Consider the following 21,872-nt stretch of genomic DNA (forward strand, 5'->3'; position numbering starts at 1 on the left):
CAGATGAGCTCGGGCCAGAGAAGCTGGCGGCGTTTCTGGGTGTTGTTGATATATGGCTTTCACTTTACATGGCAGAGTTTTAACTTGCACTTGTAGATGGAGCGACGAACTGGGTTCACTGACAATGGTTTTCTGAAGTGTTCCTGAGCCCATGTGATAATATCCGTTACAGAATGATGTGGGTTTTTAATGCAGTGCCGCCTGAGAGATCGAAGATCACGGGCATTCAGTGTTGGTTTTCTGCCTTGCTGCTTACTTGCAGAGATTTCTCCAGATTCTCTGAATCTTTTGATGATATTATGGACTGTAGATGATGAAATCCCTAAATACCTTGCGATTGCATGTTGAGAAACATTGTTCTTAAACTGTTGGACTATTTGCTCACGCAGTTGTTCACAATCGCAGCTGTGAACGACTGAGCCTTTCAGGGAGGCTCACTTTATACCCAATCATTACACTCACCTTTCATCGTTTCCAATTAACCTGTTCACCTGTGGAATGTTCCAAACAGGTGTTTTTTGAGCATTCCTCAACTTTCCCAGTCATTTGTTGCCCCTGTCCCAACTTCTTTGGAACGTGTTGCAGGCATCAAATTCAAAATGAGTGAATATTTGCAAAAAACAATAAAGTTTATCCATTTGAACATTAAATATCTCGTCTTTGGTAGTGTATTCAATTGAATATAGGTTGAAAAAGATTAGCAAATTATCATATTCTGTTATTTGTTTTACACAATGTCCCAACTTCATTGAAATTGGGGTTGTATTTTGTATGTTTTCATAATGCCTGATGCAGACCATTAACCCATTTTCGTATCTGATATCAGCTCTGTCTGTACCTGCAAAGAATTTTATTTGTTTACTTCCATATATTTGCTGTTATGTCTGTTGAAGATGCTAATATATGGGGTAGCAGTGTCTTTAACACTGTCACAAATCAATAAATGTAAGAGGGGAGTCTGTGAGAAATGGACAGTGCTTTCAACTGTTTAATGATCTGACAGTATACAGCACATTGAAAAGGGTCAGTCTAGAGCATGAAATGAGTCACCGTAGCATAAACTGTATTGCATTTTCCAGAGAACAGTTAAGACAATTAAAAGGTGCAAGCCAATACTAAATTAATATCAATTTATACTGTATATACAGGAGTCCATGGCAACATGCCCAGCCTTCCTTTCGGTCAGGGGTACCCAACTGTGGTCAAGCAGAACCACAATTCAGTGCGGTCTGATGATTTCACTGCTCAAAACACACGTCAAATATTAGTTAGAGAATTACAGAATTAGTGAGTGCGTTAGAGCAGAGAAATCACCAAACTGTGCTGGATTTCTGTCCTAGAACACACCCTGGTTCTTCTGGCACTAATAACAGGTCCTGCCCTGCCCCTCCATGTCAACAAAGGCCACCTTGTGGATGGTCCATAGGAACAGGCTCTTCCTCAGCAGTGGCATCATCTGCTGTGACTGCCTCCTCTCTGACAGCTGTTATAGAGATGCTGCTTTTGTGTAGTTGTATGGTGAGCTGGACCCAGTCACCCGTATTTACCACCAAGGGGCACTGCAGGACCACAGCGGCCTGCTTCCAATGTGAGTCCTGGCTGAATGTGGTGACTGTCAAATCCGCATCCAGATAGATCTGGTACCAGAATGGGACGGCAGTTACTTTGCCAGGGGCACTGACACGTACCTATAACAGATGAGAGAGAAGTGAGAGTTTAAAATAATATAAATTTAAATTGTTTTTGATTGTCAAGTCTCAGCATGGCCTGTAAAAGAGCAGTACCCATCTATCTGTTCCTGTCACTACCCGAAGCAGCTGGAATGTGTGTCACCTGTCCACAGTAACCCATTTCCATTCAGCAGGTTGTGTCATAACTGCACACTACCCGCCATGCCTGCTTAAACTGGAGAAAATAAACACGCTTCCTGACCAGAAACCTGTAAGTAAACTTTGTTCTTGGTATGCTTTGCAGGTTTTTGCTTTAGGTTAAATAAACTGTGTTTACAACCTATAAATCACTTCTTGTTAAAATAATAAAACCATAATTGTTCAAAACTCCAAAAACAAGTGAAGTGGACTAAAGACTGTGTTTACATGTTAGCGTTGGGAAAGGGGGGAAAAAAAAAAAAAAAAAAAAATCTCCCATTCCACACCTCATAGGCTACATGGTGACAGGGTTATCAGAAGGATGCTCCGTAGTCTCATTTTTTGTGAAGTCATACTGGAATTCAACAATGTTTGGTATCACATCCAGTTTATTTCACCACTACGGTATATGGCAAAAGGTGGGAAAATGGAACTCGATGTAATGTTCTGCTTATTGCAGGGGAATTTTCTGTCATCACATGTTCTGCCAACATGTGAAGCCTGCATTACAGGAACTATGTGACTGATGCTATGACAATGTAAAAATCCTTTAACTTCCTGTTCATTTTTCATAGGCGAAGGCTGCTGCACAATCTTATTAGTTTAACAACAACACATCTAGATGGCCTTACTCTGATGCCTCGGCTGATGTAGTTGGCACTGCTGTTCATGAGATCGAGGGTGAAGAGCTCCACTGGATCACTGAGGTGTGTGCACTCTAGTGTAGACAGGTCCAAAAATACATGAACAGGCACCTAAAAAAAACAAACAGTACAGACAACTGTTATGTTAGCATTTAAACAGACTGAAATTATCCCTTTGAAAAGAGTGTTTTATCAGGTTAAATCAAAGCATGATTTATCAAATCTCAAAGTTTTATAACTGTCCACCTTGTATAGAACCACCACATCATGTCCTAAGCGAAAGCAACTTCAGAGAGAGACAATAAAATCAAAAATGAAGCTACAGCGACAACACAATGTTATTTTTGGCCTTCTACCATTCAAATTTCCACCTTAAAATGGATAACAAAAACACTCCTCATGAAGTGTGTTTCAAGCAGGAAGTATAAATAACACAAATATTTGCAGTTCCTACTATGCATGACATTGGCTGATTACCACAGTGCAGTTGTGATATGCCTTGCAGTACATACTAAAAATGTTATTGACCAAAATAATTTGTTTCATGTTAAATAAATGAAGATCACAATGATTGTTTAGAGGCTCATGGCATTGCAGCTCTCTGCATTATACCTCTTGTCATATCTTGATCATGATTAGCAAACAATATATTGTGCAATCACAGCGCATAGCCTTCATATCCTAATACAATATTTGCATAGTTTTGTTTTTTGCCTTAACAAAGCAGCACTTGAAGGAGGTCTTAAATAACGTCCTACAGGTGCTATCCTTTATATGTACTTTACACATGGGTTCAGGTCGACAGGCTCCTGCACAGAGCAATGCTGAACCCCTCACAAACCCCCTTTCTAGTAATGCTAAAAAGCACCATTGACTGAGCACTTTAAAGACCACAGGAATAAACGCACCTCTGTCCCATGAGTGCCCAACTGAATTTAGCATGTAAACACGACATTCAAAGCCTCTTTTCTGCTCCTGGTTGGACACTTAGAAAATCACATTAAAAAGAAGAAAGGGGACAGAAAACTTCAGGGCACACCTGGCAACATCACTGAAATGGTGGATTTCAGCACTGCAGTAACTGATGTTGTGGTGTTAGTGTGTGTTGCGCTGGTCTAAGTGGATCAGACACTGCCGTGCTGCTTGGACCTCAGTGTCACTGCTGGACTGAGAATAGTCCACCAACCAAAATGTTCAGCCAACAGCTTACTGCGGGCAGTGTCCTGTGATCACTGATGAAGGACTAGAGGATGACCAACACAAACTGTGCAGCAGCAGATGAGCTGTCGTCTGTGACTTTACATCTACAAGGTGGACTGACGAGGTAGGAGTGTCTAATAAAGTGGGCAGTGTTTAAAACCTCCAGCAGCACTGCTGTGTCTGATCCACACATACTGCAACACACACTAACACACCACCACATCAGTGTTACTGCAGTGCTGAGTATGATCCACTACCCAAATAGTACCTGCTCTAATAGTACCGCTAACAAAGTATGCAGAGAAACAGATGGACTACAGTCTGTAACTGCAGAACTACAAAATGTACCTATATAGTAAGTGGAGCTGATAAAATGGACAATGAGTGTAAAAACAAGGAGGTGGTCATAATGTTACGTATGTCTTATCAGTGTAAAATAAAACCTACACATCTACCATTTTACAGAGTTATTTTTCTTTATACCAGAGGTTATGACCAAAATAAGCCCAAATGCAATGTTAAATATTACCAAAGCAAAGCAGGAAAACAAGTCTTGAACTTTTTTCCCAGGCTGTTTTCAGTAGCCTGTCCTGTCATGCCCAACAAAATTAGCATACTTGGATATTCTGGGTTTAAGACATTGGGGAAAATTAAAACACATAAAATGTGCTGAATAAATAACTTTTTATACAGACATTTTATGGTTTTTACAATATGTGCAGAAGTATGTTCTCTGTAGATGTGTTAAATTATTTTCACTCAAATCAGCAGCAGATATCAGTAAACCAAGGGCGCCTGCAATTTTGCATATGACTGTATATGATATGAAAAAAGGCTACAGTTAACTGGTTGACGAAAGGAATGACAGTGAAGCTGCTTTTGTTCCACAAACGTTTGGAACCCCATATGTAAGAGTACTTATAAATCACACATCTTTGTTGGCTGTTTAGATGAATCAAGGCATTCAGATGATCCAACAAACATTAGTCAGATTGGTTAATTGATGAAGGGTGATGACACATCTAGGGTTCAGCCATGTGTTTTTAGTACATTGCAAATATGTTTTTATAAAATCTCTTCCTTCAAAATCGGACTGTAAATTACTTTTTCTACACAGTGTGTTTCACTCGCTTTTGCTGTCTCTCAGTAACGTCACTATGACCCAGGATACTACTGTCCTAATGCGGTTTCTGTTATTTGATGTGTAACATTCAATCACGAACTTCAATACAAAAGGCAGTATATGAAGCAGGGGGTCAAACTTGGTTCCTCGTGGGCCACAGCTTTGCATACACTTTGTATTCGACTCAGAGGCTTTAGTGATGAGCTGAATCAGTTGTGCTTAATGAGGAAGAACACTAGCGGTGCTGGGGCCTGCTTGAACTTGAGTGTGACAGGTGATATAAAGAAAAGCTTACAGTGAACTGGTTGATGAAGGGAGCAATATTGAATCCCAGCGTGGGATCTGTGCCCTGCACCGCACTCTCCTGAAGAAGCGTGTCTGACTCCACCAGCAAGCCGTGAATGACAATGCGCTCTGGGAAAATACGCCCACCGTCCTCCAAGAGACACCTGGATCACACAATAGTTACAGAAAGTTAAAAAAGCTAGAATATAACATTCTGCTCTACTAAAAAGAAAAAAGATGGACTCCATTCCATGAAAAATACGGTTAAAAGGGAATTACTAAAACTTAGGAGAAGCTTATAAAGTCAGACATGCAGGGCACGGTATTGCAAAAGTCCCCAAAGAAAACTTATATTGGCTCTTTTACTATTATCAAGAGTACATATAGAACTCAGAACTGTAAAGAAATTTGAAACAGTAAGTTTCTTGACAGTGAAGCATTTCATATCAAACTCTAAATGGCTGATTATGCAGAAGCTTTAAAAAAATCTGGAATTGTATTTTAAATAAGGAAAGATGAAGTGAAGCAAGCGTTGGCAAAAAAAAATAATAATTCTTTTTTTTTTTTTTTTCTTAATTTGCTACTTTGGATCTGCACTGGAGCCAAGTAGCTAACCAGTAACTGAATCTTAAAGCCCACCAACTGGCGTCCTAAATCATCACACACTTACCCCAAACCTTCTGTGTTGAGATGCTTACATTTTTTCCCCCTCACACTGTGTGTTACATAGATTAAAAACAGTGCTAACAGTCATCTTAAAGCCTGAATCTCAACTTTTTGAGAAGCAAACATTTCTATGCCGAAACATCACATTTTTGGTAAAGGGAACATTTTGCAAATGTGATCTTTTTGTCACTTTAATAATACCCATCTCGAGACAAATCTATCTACCTAGCGAGTGTGGCTTTCTCCATCAGCCTCTGTCTGATCAAGCCGCAGGTTTCGATGCAGTCCAGCACAATAGCGCTCCACAGCTTTTCTGAAGCTGGCCTCTGCAGCACAGCAGAGTCATCTTCCACATGGCTGAGCCAAAACTGAAGTGCGCTTTCCTCTACTCCATTACTTTGAGCCAGGAGCCGCAGCAGAGCCTGGTGCTGATCTTTCTCCACTGAGCTGTACGCCTGCACCAGGCTCGATCCTGAATCCTGCCCTAGTCGAGCTGTCAGCAGAGAGAGTACTGAGAATCCTTCTGACACGTCCAACATATAGAAGGGCTCAGAAGACGAGACCTCTGATGCCTGCATCTCCCGAGATGACCTGAAGGCAAAAATGGGAATTTTGGAGTTATAAAGCTATTCAGACAAAACACCAGTTTATAAAATCACCCTTTTTTATCCAAAGCATGCAACATGGCTCTTTCAGGGCATAAGTAAGCAATTTCAGGGCATAAGTAAGTCAATCAAATCAATCATTATTTCTCTAAATATACACTACTGTCCAGACAGAATGATGTCTGTACCTGTTGTTGCATTTGCAACAATATATATAAACTAATATGTTTAAAAGGTTTCTTTTATACACCTAATTGATGGAGACATGCAGCTGCTCAAATTCCAAACTATTTACAGCTCTTCTTTAACAGATTTTGACAACTGAGGACATCATCATAATCATAACCATGAACAAAAAAAACCCTTTGAAATAATTTGTACATTTATAAATTTATAGCAAAACAAGTACGTTACAACACCACTGATGTGCTCACTGGCTTAAATAAATAAATTATTAAAATTATTATAATAAATAAAAAAAAACGTTTGTCAATTGAAGTTACTAAATAAATAGCTAAAATATCTCAAGGTCTGTAGGTCCTATTATCTCATGGACACCAACCGAGTCGATGGAGTTCATTACCCATACTTGCACATGCCTCATTCAAAAACCCAGTTCAGTAAACAAATGCTAACCACAGCCATGCCTACCTGAGAGAGGTCAAAAGTTTTTCCACTGCCATTCGAAAGCTATTGTGGTAATTGACGTTGTTGAGCAGGGCGATTTCTGAGCACTCCAGTGTAAACATGTTAGATACTGTATCGTGGCGTGTCTGGAGGCTCGCCAGCGCACTGCACAAATCCACCTCGGGATTCGGCAGCGCTACAGTGGAATAATCTTCTTCTTCCATGCTGTCGAGATGAAACATTTGGCCATCTCTCACTATGGCAACGCAGCACAGTCTCAGGTAAGCGTCCCTGCAGGAGACTTCCAGCAACAGCTCGTCATTGCGCTTCACACTGCAATCTGGAAAAAAAAAAAAAAAAAGTAGGTCTCTGTAGTGAAGAGAGTGCTGAATACTTAACTGTAATTGACTGAGGGACTAGTTGTGATAGTTGCTAAAAAAAAGTAAAGATGTACAGTGATTTCTGAATCAGCAGAAGCTGGCTTTAAAAAAAAAATGTAGGCATTAGATGGATGTGTAGGTTTGACTGATATATCAAAACAACATTTCATGACATTTATTGTACTAATAACATCAATACGAGCAGAATATTTAAGTGATGCCTGGTGACTATGCTAACATGTATCCATAACAAAGTATGCAACATATGGTCTTCAGTCTGTAATTATAGAACTGCAAAGTGCACTTATATGGTGAGTGGAGCTGATAAAATGGACAATGGGCATAGATATAGGGAGGTAAAGATATCTTGAGAAATATCTGTCTGCTGTCAGAATTCGCTGATTATGTTGGGGAATATGAGAATGTCCAAAGCATGTTGTTCGTGAACTTCTGACAACACAAGAAGTCCATGTTACATTTTACTCCGTGTCAGGTTCTGTCCTACTCTCCACTACATTATTACTACAGCTTTGTAAGTAATTTGTCACCCTTAAACTTTTGTACTACAGTGAATGAATGAACACACAAACTAAATGACTAACTTTTTAACCATGAATTTAAATTGGCACGAGACAAACTGTGCTCTCCTGTGTCCCAAAAAGGAGAAACAGAAAGTAAGAGAGAAACTGAAAGAGCAAGAACGCCAAATGAGCTTAGGAGGTGCGTGAAGAGCAGTCCTGTAGGACCAGCATCTGAACGCATCCTACCAGAGGTGCATGTGTACATGCGGCTTGTGGCTGGGAGTTGAAGGAGCATGCATATTCATGCCAGATTAGAATTTCATGAACACTAAAGAGAGGAATCAGCGCTGGCGGGACGTCGGGGAAAGAGGATGTCAGCAATCACCAGAGGAGGAGGTGGAGAAAAAGGAGGATGAGGAGGGTGTTCCTCCCCAGACGCTGCTCTAATGCTATAGGAAGCTCTTATCAGCACTAAGGCCTGCTTATGACTGCAGCTGTGTCATAACAGAGCAACACTGATCAAAAATAGTCAAAAATGTCATGAGTCACAGACATCAGTCGGGCAGAATGTTTAGGGCTGCTCCAGGGATTAGAACATATGATCCGTTTAGAAAAGTTTGTTGGTGGTAGAACTTTTTAAACTTTAAGTATGCATTAGTGGTGAAAAATAAATTGGTAATAAATACGTCCTTTACATTGTGGACTATTCAGAAAGTAGCCTGCATTTTTAAATGTCTTCATTTTATTAACATTTTGTTCTATTAACACAGATACCAGACCATGCATAAATGTAAGGCTGTGGCAGGACATGCTGATGGCTGTCATTACACATCTTGCAGTGTAAATCCGATGTCGAAAATATTAAAGAGGTTAATGAAACCGAACATGTTCATGTGGTATTGCATCACTGATTCGAGCAGCCATGAAGATCAGGCTAACTTTTCTAACAGCTCTGAGGAAAAAAAAATCTAATTTCTTAATTTTTTTTTCTCAAAATCTCAGCATGATTTAATAGTTAAGATATAAACAGCCATTCCGAGTGGTTTGATGTTAAATAGTTCATTTTAAAGCCAGTGGGGGTAACAGGATCCACACCTCCACCATGTTTAATGCCTCTATAATAGGGCTGGGCAATATGACAGTATGTATTGTTATCATGATAAATGTCACAATACAATACAATATCATGATCCAATACAATATCCATATCATGGATATCGGCGGTACTCACAGAACACTGACTAACTGTATGTTTCATTAAAAAGAGAGCAAAATTAGTCAGTTTAAGTACTTTTAATGCAAAACAGTATGCCAGATATGCCAGATTTTTTAACATTCATTCAATGTGGTAAAGTGCATGCAGGGTGTTCTAAGGGTAAAATTTACTTTTCAATATTTCACCATTATCAACATATAAGAGGTTGGAAGAGATGCACAGGTTCCCTAGACATTTTTTGGATAGTAAATAAAAAGACTATATACTGCACTGTAGATATTGTGACCACTGATTCAAATTACAAATCCAAATTGTTTCTCTACAATGATCCATTTCACATCAAACCACAGTGAAAGACTTATTAGAATTATGCGGAACGTAAAGCAAAACATACAGCAAAGTTTTATAACACTTTATTTGCATGGTCCACTGCAGATGCTCATTCTTACTTTAACATTCAACTACCTATCTATCAACTGAACCTGAAGTTCTCTATGAAAGATTTTATTTAATCTAACCCTAACCTTAAGGAAAAACCTAAACTTACTCCTAGACCTAACCTAATGTTATTGATAACTATCTCCAGAAAGTTTGTTAAAAACAAGTTTCTGTACATCATCTATAAGAGATCATTCAAATAAAGCGTGACCAAAGTTTTCTAAATCTAAAACTCAGACTACTGCAGGTGATTTGGCCATGCTGCCATAGACTGTACTGTTCTGCTATGAACAATTTATTATTTGGAGACTGTCTTACGGGCTAGGCTTTGCACTGGGTAGATGGCCTGCTCCCAGCAGGTGTTCTCCTGAGGCCCGGTGGAGATGCTGTTCTCCTGGTCCAGGTGCAGCTGGAACCACACAGCCAGAGCATCCACAACACCCTCCTGGGTCACCGGCACCCGCAGACGCATCACCTTCCTGGAGCACAGGCTCTCCAGCTCCTGAAGGAAAGAGCATTCATCTGTTAATGAACAGTGTATGATTATCTTTACATCATTTATGTTTGTATGGTAACTAGATCTATCTAAAAAGGCTTTTTGCTGAATTAGGCTGAGATTTTGTCCAGCAAGTGGAGCTGTAGTTCTGAGGAACTCCTCTACTATTGGAAAGAATGCTTCAGAGTCCCTCTGGACCATGTAGTGCCAAGGCGTCAGGGTGAGTTACTTCTGAATCATTTGATTTATTTTGCAAGTCTAGTTCAGTGAGCGAACTGATACGCTACATCATATAAGGTCAGCATACGGTGATGGATGATGCCCAAAATTCCTTTGATTTTTGTGTGATATGGAGGTATTTAAAGGTATATAATGAAGGTATTTAATCACAGTACAACACAGACATGGCATGTTTTGTAGTAAGGTTTTATACCGCAAGGTGTGTTGAGACAGGTCTCATTATGTCAGAGATCAAAATCAGAATTATAAAAAGAGCCGAAAACCCTCAGGGCCTTTTAGGCTTTATGACCTCTGGGAACTAAAAAAAACAAATCTGCAATTATTAATGCATTTCAATAGAATCATGCCTGCATGTATTAAAATACTACCTTTTCTTTGATTGTTTTGGTTGGAAACAAAAGGTTTAAATAGTCTAATCATGAGGATGCATGGATCTGTGAAGATATAGCCAAGTGAGCTCTCCCACTGACTAGGCCTTCATAAACTGAACTTAAGGCCTTTTGAACAGGTCAATCACAAGCACAATCTTCCTTGCTGAAGGAGTCATTATAAAACTACCACATACAAGGTAAAATACATGCAAATACGGTAGGCTTCAATTCATATTCATAATGTCTTTTACAAGCTTTAAACTTCCATGTTTAATCTAAAATGGCCATTAGCTTAGTGCTAACATACTATTAGAATCTCATAAGGGTTGCAGCAGAAATTAGCATTACCACAAGAGGGGGGTTTAACTATTTTGACCTTTATGGCCCAAACTGAGCTCTAATAATTATGGTTCACCATTGCTAAACAGTATAATTAGTAGAGGTGGGCGATATGCCTAAATAAAATATTGCAATACGTCAATAATTTTTTACAATACACAAATATTGTTACAATATTTATTTTTTCATCTGATCAGTTGGAACTGAGAAAAACGTAGCACTACATATTTCCAAAATACCATCAAACGCTGCAAATACAATTATTTTTATTCGGTGTTTGGCATAATATATTGCACTAATTCCAAGACTAATTTTGCTCTCTTTATAATGAAACATGTCATTGGTCAGTATGGTGGTGCTAAACACAGGTGTGCATACCTGCACGTTATTGAAATCTATATCCAGCATTCTGCAGGGCCCTGTGAGGGCGGTAAAGCCTCCAGGCAGACGGCTCAGTCTCTCAGTAGTGTAGGGCTCTGCAGATTCATCTGCATCGACCGAACAGCTCACAGGACTGCGGATTTCTCGTACCGCTTCCAGATCTAATCCTCCAACGGCAGACACACACAACCTGCAAGCACATACATAAACACTACTACTCGGAAAAAAGCTCTGCGCTTCTGTTTGACAACAGCGGAGGAAGTGCATAACAGTTCAATAACGACACGCCAGGTCAAGCAATTAAAACTTCAGTTTTAATTTGAACTCTACGGGTGTTATAATTACATCTATAAAACATCATTAGTTCATGCTTTCACCTCTCACCTGTGGTGTCTGCGGATCTCTTGGCACTCAACAGCCATTCCAAATACAGTTGCTCCACCAGGAATGACTCGGCCCGTTTGGGAAGGAGCAGACTGAGGCTCTTCGGGATTCTTTAGGGAGAATACACGAGTCAATCACCTTTAAAAGGAGAATTCCACCACTTTTCCATCAAATTTGCATAATTTAATCATTAAGATTGTTCAGTCGTTTGTGAACTTACTGATTCAGAACTGTTCACAGTAGTAACCAGATGTCTGAAGGGGTTGTTGCCTTTAGAAGCTACCTCACAAAAATTAAATGACTAAGAATATGTTGACTGATGCTGAGACATTAATGATAGACTTGAGATCCAGTTTTGTCCTGAGATAAATCAGTTGTGAATGGAATAATATATATATATATATATATATATATATATATATATAATTCCATTCACAACTGATTTATATTTATCAGCATTACATATACAAACTCATAAGAGTGGGTTCAGTGGTCACTTTGGATAGTGAATAAAATGGCAATATTTATGTTGTAGACATCACAACTCACTCACTCCTGGTTACTATCAGCACCACTGTAAAGAAATCCAAGTCAGTATGTTTTTTTTACTGATTCATTCCAATCAAACCACTCTGAAGTACTTTGAGTCTAGTATATTATTTTAAACAGCACAGTATACAATATATTGATCCAAAACTAAACTTCAGCTGTGAGCCCTTTCATTTGGACTGCTTTGCTGCTTTCAAGTTGTCATGGTTTTACTGCAAAAATCAATTTCCTGCTCACCCTCTGAAATCAGTTGGTGACATTGAACTGGAACTGAACTGGCCAAACTGTGACAGCAACACTATTTTCATCATCATAGCCAAGGAAAGAAGTGAACTGTCCAACAATGGAAAACAACCAGACAATGCTAAAGTAAATGTTAACTATGCACAACTGACCCACGTGGGATTTCTGCTAGGTCTGTGTGCAAACATAACTGTAAAAGAGGCCAAAACTGGTATCTCCTACAAAAACATACACATTAGGTGAACAAACACTTCCTTGGAGAAAATTACTGGCCAATTTGCAGCTAAATTCAGTATTATTACCGACAATGTTGTTACCAAAGATAAGCACCAGGTGGCACTGTTGGTTAAATTAGAAATTCTGTGCTCAGTTTTTACTCAAATGAACAAACTTTTACATGGTCAAAACTTTAACTACAGTTGGTCTTGAAGTTTGGAATCGCTATTTTCATTAACATAAAACTTTCTTTTGAAGATCCGTATATAAATCAATTATTCAATTAAACTAATTTCTTAAATTTTTTTATATGAACCTACAAGGCATGTTCGAGGATAAGCAGAGCTCTAAATGATTTCATGAAAATTTAGAAATATGTACAGCATTGTAATGAACTTGAAGAAAGAAAACTGACACCCAGAATGCCTCATGTTTCAAATTCTATAATCAAATCTCCTTAATTAAACAGCAATTATAGTTTATTATTTAATAACCGTCTTAATAACAAACTATGTTGTTCCCAAAATACCTTAAACTGCGAATAAAGCATTGGTTTAAGTTTAGGAATCTAATTTTAATCTACACTGTACATATTATTAAATAACAATTATTAAAATGATAAGTGATTCTAAACTTTTGAGTGGTCCAAGCTAGTATTCCACTTTGGAGAAATTAAGCAACTGGCAAATTTAGTAGTAGATATCTCTTTAAACTCATGGTCATGTCATAAGCCCTAGAATTCAGGCAATTAAAAGTAAGCAGTGCATTTCTCTCACTCTGTCTTGTAACTTATAATCATATCTCCTAAACATTAGCAAGGTTGGCAAAGTGAAATAAATTTGAGTTCAAAGAAAACCAGGGCAGGAATCATATTTATTTTTGAAGTCTAAGCACTGACTGAAACCAGAGGATTTCAGATTACCAGCATTGCTGTAATGGAAAATGATGACAAAATTTTACCATCAAGACACACAACCTCGCTGAGAGGAATTGCTTACGGGTGGCGGTAGGAGCAGGTGCTTCCAGGCATGAATCAAACTCTCGATGATCCCCTCGCCGAGCAGGCCAGCATCCACAGTTTCTGTCACGACCAGAGACACCCTTTCAAAGAGAAACGTGACAAGTAAACAACTGTGCCCTCAAAAGATTTCACAGTATTTTCATAAAAAGATTTAGATAAAATCTGAGAAATGTAGCAAGTTTAAAAACAGTTTGCTCTTAAATAACTAAGTTTACTTTTAAATAAGTTCAGATTTTAATAAATAAATATACTTTAAATTAGGTTAGTTCACTTTAAATAAGTGAGCGAGTAAGTACACTCTTAAGTAGATACAGTTCTGTGAAAAAGTATTTCCCCCCACCCGATTTCTTCTAATTTGTCACACTTAAATGTTTCAAATCATCCAACTAATTTTAATACAAGATAATACCTGCATGATATAAAATGCAGCTTTTAACTGATCACTCTATTCACAGAAGAAAAAGCACAATTACTTTACAAAACTTTATCACTCATGTTAAAAAGTAATTGCCCTCTAAACCCAATACTTGGCTGCGCCTCCCTGGGCAGTAACAACTGCAATCAAACATTTGCAATAACTTGCGAAGACTCTTTTATATTGCTGTGGAGGAATATCGGCCCTCTCTTCTTAGCAGAATTGTTTTAATTCATCCTGTTTAAGGTTTTGCCACAGCATCTTAATGGGATTCAAGTCAGGACTTTGACTCGGCCACTTCAAAACTTTAATTTTGTTTCTTTTGAGCCATTCAGAGGCGGACTGTATTTCGGATCATTGTCCTGCTGCATAACCCAACTGCACTTGAGATTAAGGTGACAAACTGACAGGCAGAGATTCCCCTTTTCAACAGAGAGCAAAATCCATGGTTCCATCAATTATGATAAGCTGAAGCAGCCCAGACTACCACCATCAAGTCTGACTGTTGATGTTCTTACTCTAGGATGCGGTGTTAGCTTAACGTCAGATGTAATGGGACTTCCTAAAGACTAGATGAATTTTTGTCAAATGCAGGACGAGCCTTTGTGTTCTGCATTGTCCTGCATTTGAAAGAAAAAAAAAAAGCATCTAGATGACCCCTAATATAATATTCTGTGAACTGATGAGTCAAAGGTGGAGTCTTTAGGAAGCCCCATTTGACGTGGAGTCTTATACACCAGCCGCTGCCTGAGTAAGACCAGGAGGATTCTGAAGGGTTCCACCCGCCCAAGCCACTGTCTGTTTTCACAGCTGCCGAGTGGGAGGAGGTACAGAAGCATGAAGTCCAGAACCAGCTGGATCTGAGGCAGTTTCTTCCCCCGAAGGGTGCTGAACAGCCAGTAGTGCTGGTGTATTGGTCTGTAGGCCTGTCACTGTACCTCTTGAGTCATCATCTCCATGGACAATCTAAACCTCATCCACACCAACGAACTCACTCTGATCTTTACTACACCTTCAATCTAGCAATCTGTACTTACACATATAGATTAACATCTTGCACATCTATCCATGTCCTGTACAATCTGGAAGATTTCTATATCAGTATCCTATCCCTGTGTACCTGCATCTCATTTATTATATACCTCAGACTAACTGCACATACGCAATGGGTACAGCAGCACATTTCATAGTTTTATTTCAGAACGTATTACTGTACAGCTGTACATTAGAATAGTGCAGGACTAGTGTATATTGTGTATGGAAGTATATTCAGTGCTAGTGTATGTATGTATATATTTCGTATTTAAATTCTATAAGGGGGCTACGCACCTAAGATTTTCACTCACTTTCCACCTGTGCAAATGTGATGTGACAAAAACGTGATTTGATTTTTGATTTGTTCTTTTGAGTCAGTAGTGGTTTGCTCCTTGCAGCTCTTCCATGGATGTCATTTTCACCCTGTACCTTTCTTACTGTGGAATCGCATACACTGACCTTAACTGAGGTAAGTGAGGCCTGCAGTTCTTTTAGATGTTCTTTTGTGACCTTCTGCAAGAATCATCGATGCTCTTTTGGTAAATTTTTTTGGTAGGCTGGCAACTCCTGAGAAGGATTACCAAAGGTTTCTCCATTTGTGGATCTGTGGTTTGCCAGAGTTCCAGAACCTTAGCAGTGGCTTTTATTGCATCTGTATTTGAATATCTTTAGAACATAGCACCATGTGCTGCTTTCTAAGACTGTCTAGCCTGCTTCACATTGCCAGACCGGTTCTATTTAATTGATATTTAGATTCAACAGATCTGGCAGTAATCATGCTTAAGTCTGACTGGTTAAATTACACATAATAGTCAACAGAATTTGGTTAACCGGTTGATTTAAAGAGGCACTTACTTTCTCACATAGGGTCTGGTAAGGTTAAAAAAAAGCATTTTTCCTTCAATGAATGATCATTTAAAAATAGCATTTTGTGTTTACGTGGGTATAAAGTAATCTGATGACCCGAAACATTCAAGTGTGACAAATAGGAATTGAGAAAATACTTTTTCACAGCACTGCAAATAAGAACATACTCACATGTTTGAGTTCACTTTTAAATAAGTGAGTCAGTAAGTACACTCATAAATAAGTACAATTTTAAGTAAAGGAGATTGGTACACTTAAATGGTAAACAAGTAAGTACACTAGTAACTAAGTACTAAGTATATTAAGTTGTATTTCTATATAGAGATTGAAGAGTCACCTGGTCGGAATATCTTTTGGAATTTCCATCTCCAGTGATTTCATGTGTAGAATCCTGATGCTATCTGCCATGCCGTTGGCTGAAACCACCTCACATGCCAGTTCATACATAGTCTTAGACAGCTCACATGCGTAGACTTCCCTAGCTCCTGCTTTCTTTGCACACATCCTGACAAACACCCAGCAAAGACAGAATATACATAAGCTGAATACGAACACAAAATATACAACCCCAATTCCAATAAAGTTGGGACGTTGAGTAAAACATAAATAAAAACAGAATACAATGATTTGCAAATCCTTTTCAACCAATTGAATACACTACAAAGACAAGATATTTAATGTTCAAACAGATAAACTTTATTGTTTTTTGCAAATATTCACTCATTTTGAATGCCTGTAACACGTTCCAAAGAAGTTGGGACAGGGGCAACAAAAGACTGGGAAAGTTGAGGAAAGCTCAAAAAACACCTGTTTGGAACATTTGGAACAGGTAAGTGTCATGATTGGGTATAAAGGGAGCATCCCTGAAAGGCTCAGTCGTTCACAAGCAAGGATGGAGTGAGGTTCACCACTTTGTGAACAACTGCGTGAGCAAATAGTCCAACAGTTTAAGAACCACTGTCAGTGAACACAGTTTGTCGCTCCATCTACAAGTGCAGGTTAAAACTCTGCCATGCAAAGCGAAAGCCATATATCAACACCACCCAGAAACACTGCCAGCTTCTCTGGGCCCAAGCTCATCTGAGATGGACTGACACAAAGCGGAAAAGTGTCCTGTGGTCTGACGAGTCCACATTTCAAATTGTTTTTGGAAATCATGGACGTCATGTCCTCCGGGCCAAAGAGGAAAAGGACTGTCCGGATTGTTAAAAAAGAGTAAATTGTAAAAGAATGTGGGTACTAGACTGGCTTGCCTGCAGTCCAGATCTGTCTCCCATTGAAAATGTGTGGTGCATTATGAAGCCTAAAATACAATAATGGAGACCCCGGACTGTTGAGCAACTGAAGTTGTACATCAAGCAAGAATGGGAAAGAATTCCACCTACAAAGCTTCAACAATTAGTGTCCTCAGTTCCCAAATGCTTATTGAGTGTTGTTAAAAGGAAAGGTGATGTAACACAGTGGTAAACATGCCCCTGTGCCAACTTCTTTGGAACGTGTTGCAGGCATCAAATTCAAAATGAGTGAATATTTGCAAAAAACAAAGTTTATCTGTTTCAACATTAAATATCTTGGCTTTGTAGTGTATTCAACTGAATATAGGTTGAAAAGAATTTCAACATCATCTTATTCTGTTTTTATGTTTTAGACAACGTCCTAACTTCATTGGAATTGGGGTCGTATTTTAGAAAAACAAAAATGAGAAAGAAAGCCCTCTCCAAAAACAATGCATTTGGAAGTGCATTACTGTCACTCATTTTACTGTATAATTAACTGCTGCACAGTTGTCTGCTGATGTTTCATGTTAAATATAACACTGTGTTCTGGAGAAACTGTATTTTGTTCCTTTTTCAAAACATGTAATGAAATGAGTGTAATAAAAAGGCAAGCTGACTTGAGTCAATTTCTGTGTCAGATCTTACCCAAGTATGCCTGTGCCTGTTCCTATGTCCAGGACTGTGCTACAGCCTTCCTGAACCGCCCGCTGAATGGCAAGCTGGTACTTGCGGTTTCGCCCATGGTCGTTGAGCATTAAGAAATGCCAGCGCTCTACCAACCAGTTAGCCACACGATAGAAGTTCTCCTTCGCCTCGGGGAAATCTGGCCGCAGTTTGAGGGCTTTGTGGAAGTGTGCTGCAGCCTCGTCCCTGAAACCCATTCTGAAAAATAAGAAAAAGGAAATTACAAAATCACGTCCATTGAGTTTTCAAAGCAGATCAAGAATAATTTGTAGTAGTAACTTCAGGGTAGTTCTGTAATTTTATCTAAATGTCTACATAATTAAATGATTAAGATGGAAACAAAATCATTCAGAGTGGTTTGATGTGAAGGGCTCCATTCAAGAGACACTTACTGAGTCAGAATTGTTCTGAATGGTGGTGATAGTAACCAGATGTCCAAATGTTTAAATGCTTCTAAGAGTTATAACATGAAATATTTACAAATATGATGCCTGACAGTGAGCTTGAAGAGGTTTTGGCCTAAAACATATTTTTAAAATACATTCAGGTTTCAAAATACAATTAGATGGATAGGTCCACATTATAAGGCACAATAGTTCATAAATCATAAATAGATTTTTTCGCTACTTTTCCATTACCAAAATTACAAATAAGTGTAAAAGAAACATGTAAATCCTCTACTTATTGTGTATAGTAAATAAAATGGCTGTATTTGTGTTGCAGTTCCATTGTAAAGAGGTCTGTTGGCAAGTTTCTCTATGATAAAGTAATTAATTTTTTGACATACTGCCCTCAGAATGGCTGTTACACAGATATTATGGTACATTAACCTGTGAAGTTAATAAATGAATAATAAACCTGTAGTTTAAGGGGCTTGAAATGTGAGTGATTACATTTACAAAAGGCAAATCAGGGCAGCCATTTGAGCCAGGATGGCAAAAGACAAAACAGAGTATACAGTACCTGAAGAGATGCTCTCCCATGCTGTTAACAATCACCTCATCAGTAGGAAACAACTCCACAGCTTGCTCATAGCAGTCGAAGAGGTCCTGAATGCGTCCAAGAGAGTCCAGCTCATCAGCCCACTTGAAGAGAGTGAATCTGAAGGATTCCTGTTAAACCAAGCGAACACACATGCATACTGCAGCCTTGCTTTGAAGAAAACCACTGACACCAATGACCTCTTCAGTATCTGCTGAATAACTACAATACTCCACTGAGGAAGCATCGCTGAGCCTGAGAACAAAGAAGTATGGAGCAATGAAGTGAGAAGAAAACATTATGCTTACTCTGGCAAAGTCCTTTAAAACCGGGGCCAGGTTTAGGACAAGAAGGTAGTGGACAAAAGCAGTGCCATAGTCTTGTTGGAGCAGGCACTGCTGGGCACTTTCAAGTGACCTTGAAATGAGCTCATTTCTAGCAGGATCTTCCCTTGGTTCCCTCGGGCCTCTCCTAGGACGCCTCGCCTTCTTTGACCTCGCCATTTCATTGGGCATTTTGGAAGAACTAAACAGCACATTGGGAAGTGAGAGGGGAATTCAGAAGCTAGAAAACTGCCATTTTATAGAACTTTCTCAAGCATTCCTGCAAGATTAAGTCTCAATTCTTACCAAGAAAAAATAACCTGTTAATTTATGGAAAGTTATTTGCATTTGATGTAATAAATACCATGAAGGCTTCCAGAAATACTACACCACACTGTCTAGACAGCATACTACATGAGACCTAACATGCTATCAATTTTTTTCTATATAATTAGTTAGATAGTAAGAGATTAAGCCACTTGTGAAAGTAACTGTGGGTTATGTATTGTTGATGCTGCTACTACTACTACTACTGAACACAAGACCTAATGCAGGTTTCCTGGATGTGGATCAAACCTAATTTCAGACTAAATTTCAGTGTCTATGCAGACGCATATTCATAGAAATTAATTTTAGTTTAGGCTTTTTTAATCTGGATCTGGGAAATTGCTTTATGTAATGATCCATACTACTGTAAAACGGTGTTCCTATATCGAAGTCCCAGTCCCCTCAGCTGATCCCATCAGAGAGTGCTGCTTGAGTTCCTATTCCTGGAGAACATAGGTTGGGTGTGGTTCCTGTGTTCAAAGACAGATAAGCAGGACACAGCAATTTACACACAAAATGTGACACTTTGGCAGTGATGGATTAATTAACACCCCAAACTGAATATCTCCAAATCATAATAAGAACAATACAAAGCATCTGATGCTACATGGTGTGGACAGATGGTATTGGATGCTACTGAATGTCACTGACTGTCTAAACCTGCCAATGTGAATTTAAACTTAGTACTGCTTTGGGATCTCTCATGACTGCAGTGAAATATCAATAATTAAGCATTACTGAAGCATGAGAATATTAATGGACAAAAAAGTGGAATTCCCTTCAAAAATGTCTGCCTGATGAAACTGTTGGCATTCGGAGCGATTTCATGTGAAATGCTCAGCTATGCTCAGTTATGTGAACCAGATGCCTGAAGAGTTTACTGACTCTAAAGCCACATCACAGAAATGCATAAAATGGTTAAAGGGGGAGCTCCACCAATTGTTCAAAAAAATCAGCAAAATTGAAGATGTAAACAAAGTCATTCACATTGGTGTGATGTGAAACGTGCTATTCTAGGGAAACATACTGAGCCAGAAATGTTCACAGCTGTGGTGACAGGAACCAGACATCTAAAGAGTTTAATGCCTCTGAAAACTCCCTCAGAGAGAGTTAATACATGAAATAGTTAGATATCTGAGATATTGTTTTATGATAGTTTCGGGATGACGTTATGGCTTAGAATGTATTTTGATCCATTTATTCATGGCAGAGGAATACATACAGGTGTCTCGAAAGAATTTTTTTTTTTCCGATTTATGACTGATATTATTTTACCTTCATCAACATTCGATATAAAAACTTGCATTGTAGACATCATGAGCCCTGGTTCCTATCACCACTGTAAAGGAATCGGATTCAGTACGTTTCTCTACAATGAACCATTTTACATCAAATCACTCTGAATAAATCTGTTCACATCTCAAGGACTGATTTATTCAGAAGCTGCGGAAAACCCCCTTTAAGAATACTTTGCTTTATGTATTGTTTTATGAGACAGTTCTGAGAGAAGGTCTTCAAATGTACCTCTATTTTTATAAGCAACATTACACAAAAAATGAAGGGGACACGAGCAGATTCACTGTTCTTTTTGGACAGAAATCTAAATGGCTATATTTGCATTACAGAAATCACGACACCTGGTTCTTTTCAGTACCATAGTAAAGAAATCGGACTCTTCTCTTCTCTTCACACCAAACAAGGCTGTTTGTTATTTGACATCTCAGCCATTAAATTATGCAGAAATTCTTAAAATCGAGGCAATCAGCCTTTGAGGCTTTTGTTACGTGGCAGCGGCCAAATATGTCATTAAACTACTTTCGAGAAATAAAAAATAATAATAATAATAAAAAAACTATTCAGCGCCTTGTGCTAACGTTACCCACACAATAGCCGCTGAGCTAAAGCTAGCAAGCACTGACACGCAGTCAGTTTAACACCCGCAGTGTAAGAAAGGCTCACATACCTCCCGGTCATATCACCACCATCATATAAGCATAACTAAATCCAAATAATAGAACATTAAACATTAATTAACTCACAATTTTTTGCATATATGCATTAGCTTGTTCGGCTAAAGCCATACCCTGCAAGCGGCTGTTCACCGCATAAATAAATCCGGGAGGAAAACGGGACCAAAGCTGACCCTGAAG

General features: G+C 38.8%; 1 protein-coding gene across 2 annotated transcripts; it reads right to left on the reverse strand.

Moving 5' to 3' along the window:
- Positions 1-966: 966 nt before the first annotated feature.
- Positions 967-21,850, reverse strand: prmt9 (protein arginine methyltransferase 9). 2 transcript variants are annotated; one of them, XM_017701442.1, is made up of 15 exons: positions 21,762-21,850; positions 20,085-20,192; positions 19,381-19,597; positions 19,055-19,203; positions 18,053-18,289; positions 16,468-16,635; positions 13,791-13,893; positions 11,785-11,894; positions 11,398-11,590; positions 9,892-10,075; positions 7,043-7,358; positions 6,012-6,377; positions 5,131-5,284; positions 2,501-2,623; positions 967-1,688 (listed from the first exon to the last, which is right to left on the reverse strand). In XM_017701442.1, the coding sequence occupies exons 3-15, from the start codon at positions 19,585-19,587 to the stop codon at positions 1,395-1,397; spliced, it is 2,604 nt and encodes an 867-aa protein (XP_017556931.1). In that variant the 5' UTR covers positions 19,588-19,597; positions 20,085-20,192; positions 21,762-21,850; the 3' UTR covers positions 967-1,394. The 2 variants fall into 2 exon arrangements, with proteins under 2 accessions (XP_017556931.1, XP_017556932.1); XM_017701443.1 differs by having other exon boundaries at positions 21,686-21,850.
- Positions 21,851-21,872: the final 22 nt, after the last annotated feature.

The sequence above is a fragment of the Pygocentrus nattereri genome, chromosome 5 (assembly GCF_015220715.1).
Source record: "Pygocentrus nattereri isolate fPygNat1 chromosome 5, fPygNat1.pri, whole genome shotgun sequence".
Taxonomy (NCBI): Eukaryota; Metazoa; Chordata; class Actinopteri; order Characiformes; family Serrasalmidae; genus Pygocentrus; species Pygocentrus nattereri.

Bases quoted from the DNA above. Each gene is read 5' to 3' on its own strand.
- prmt9 (XM_017701442.1), bottom strand. From the start codon at position 19,587: ATGCCCAATGAAATGGCGAGGTCAAAGAAGGCGAGGCGTCCTAGGAGA. The intron at 13,894-16,467 runs GTGACTCTTCAA...TCTCTTTGAAAG, and splicing joins CCAAAAGATATTCCGACCAG to GGTGTCTCTGGTCGTGACAG. The intron at 1,689-2,500 runs GTAAGGCCATCT...CATCTGTTATAG, and splicing joins ACATCAGCCGAGGCATCAGA to GTACGTGTCAGTGCCCCTGG.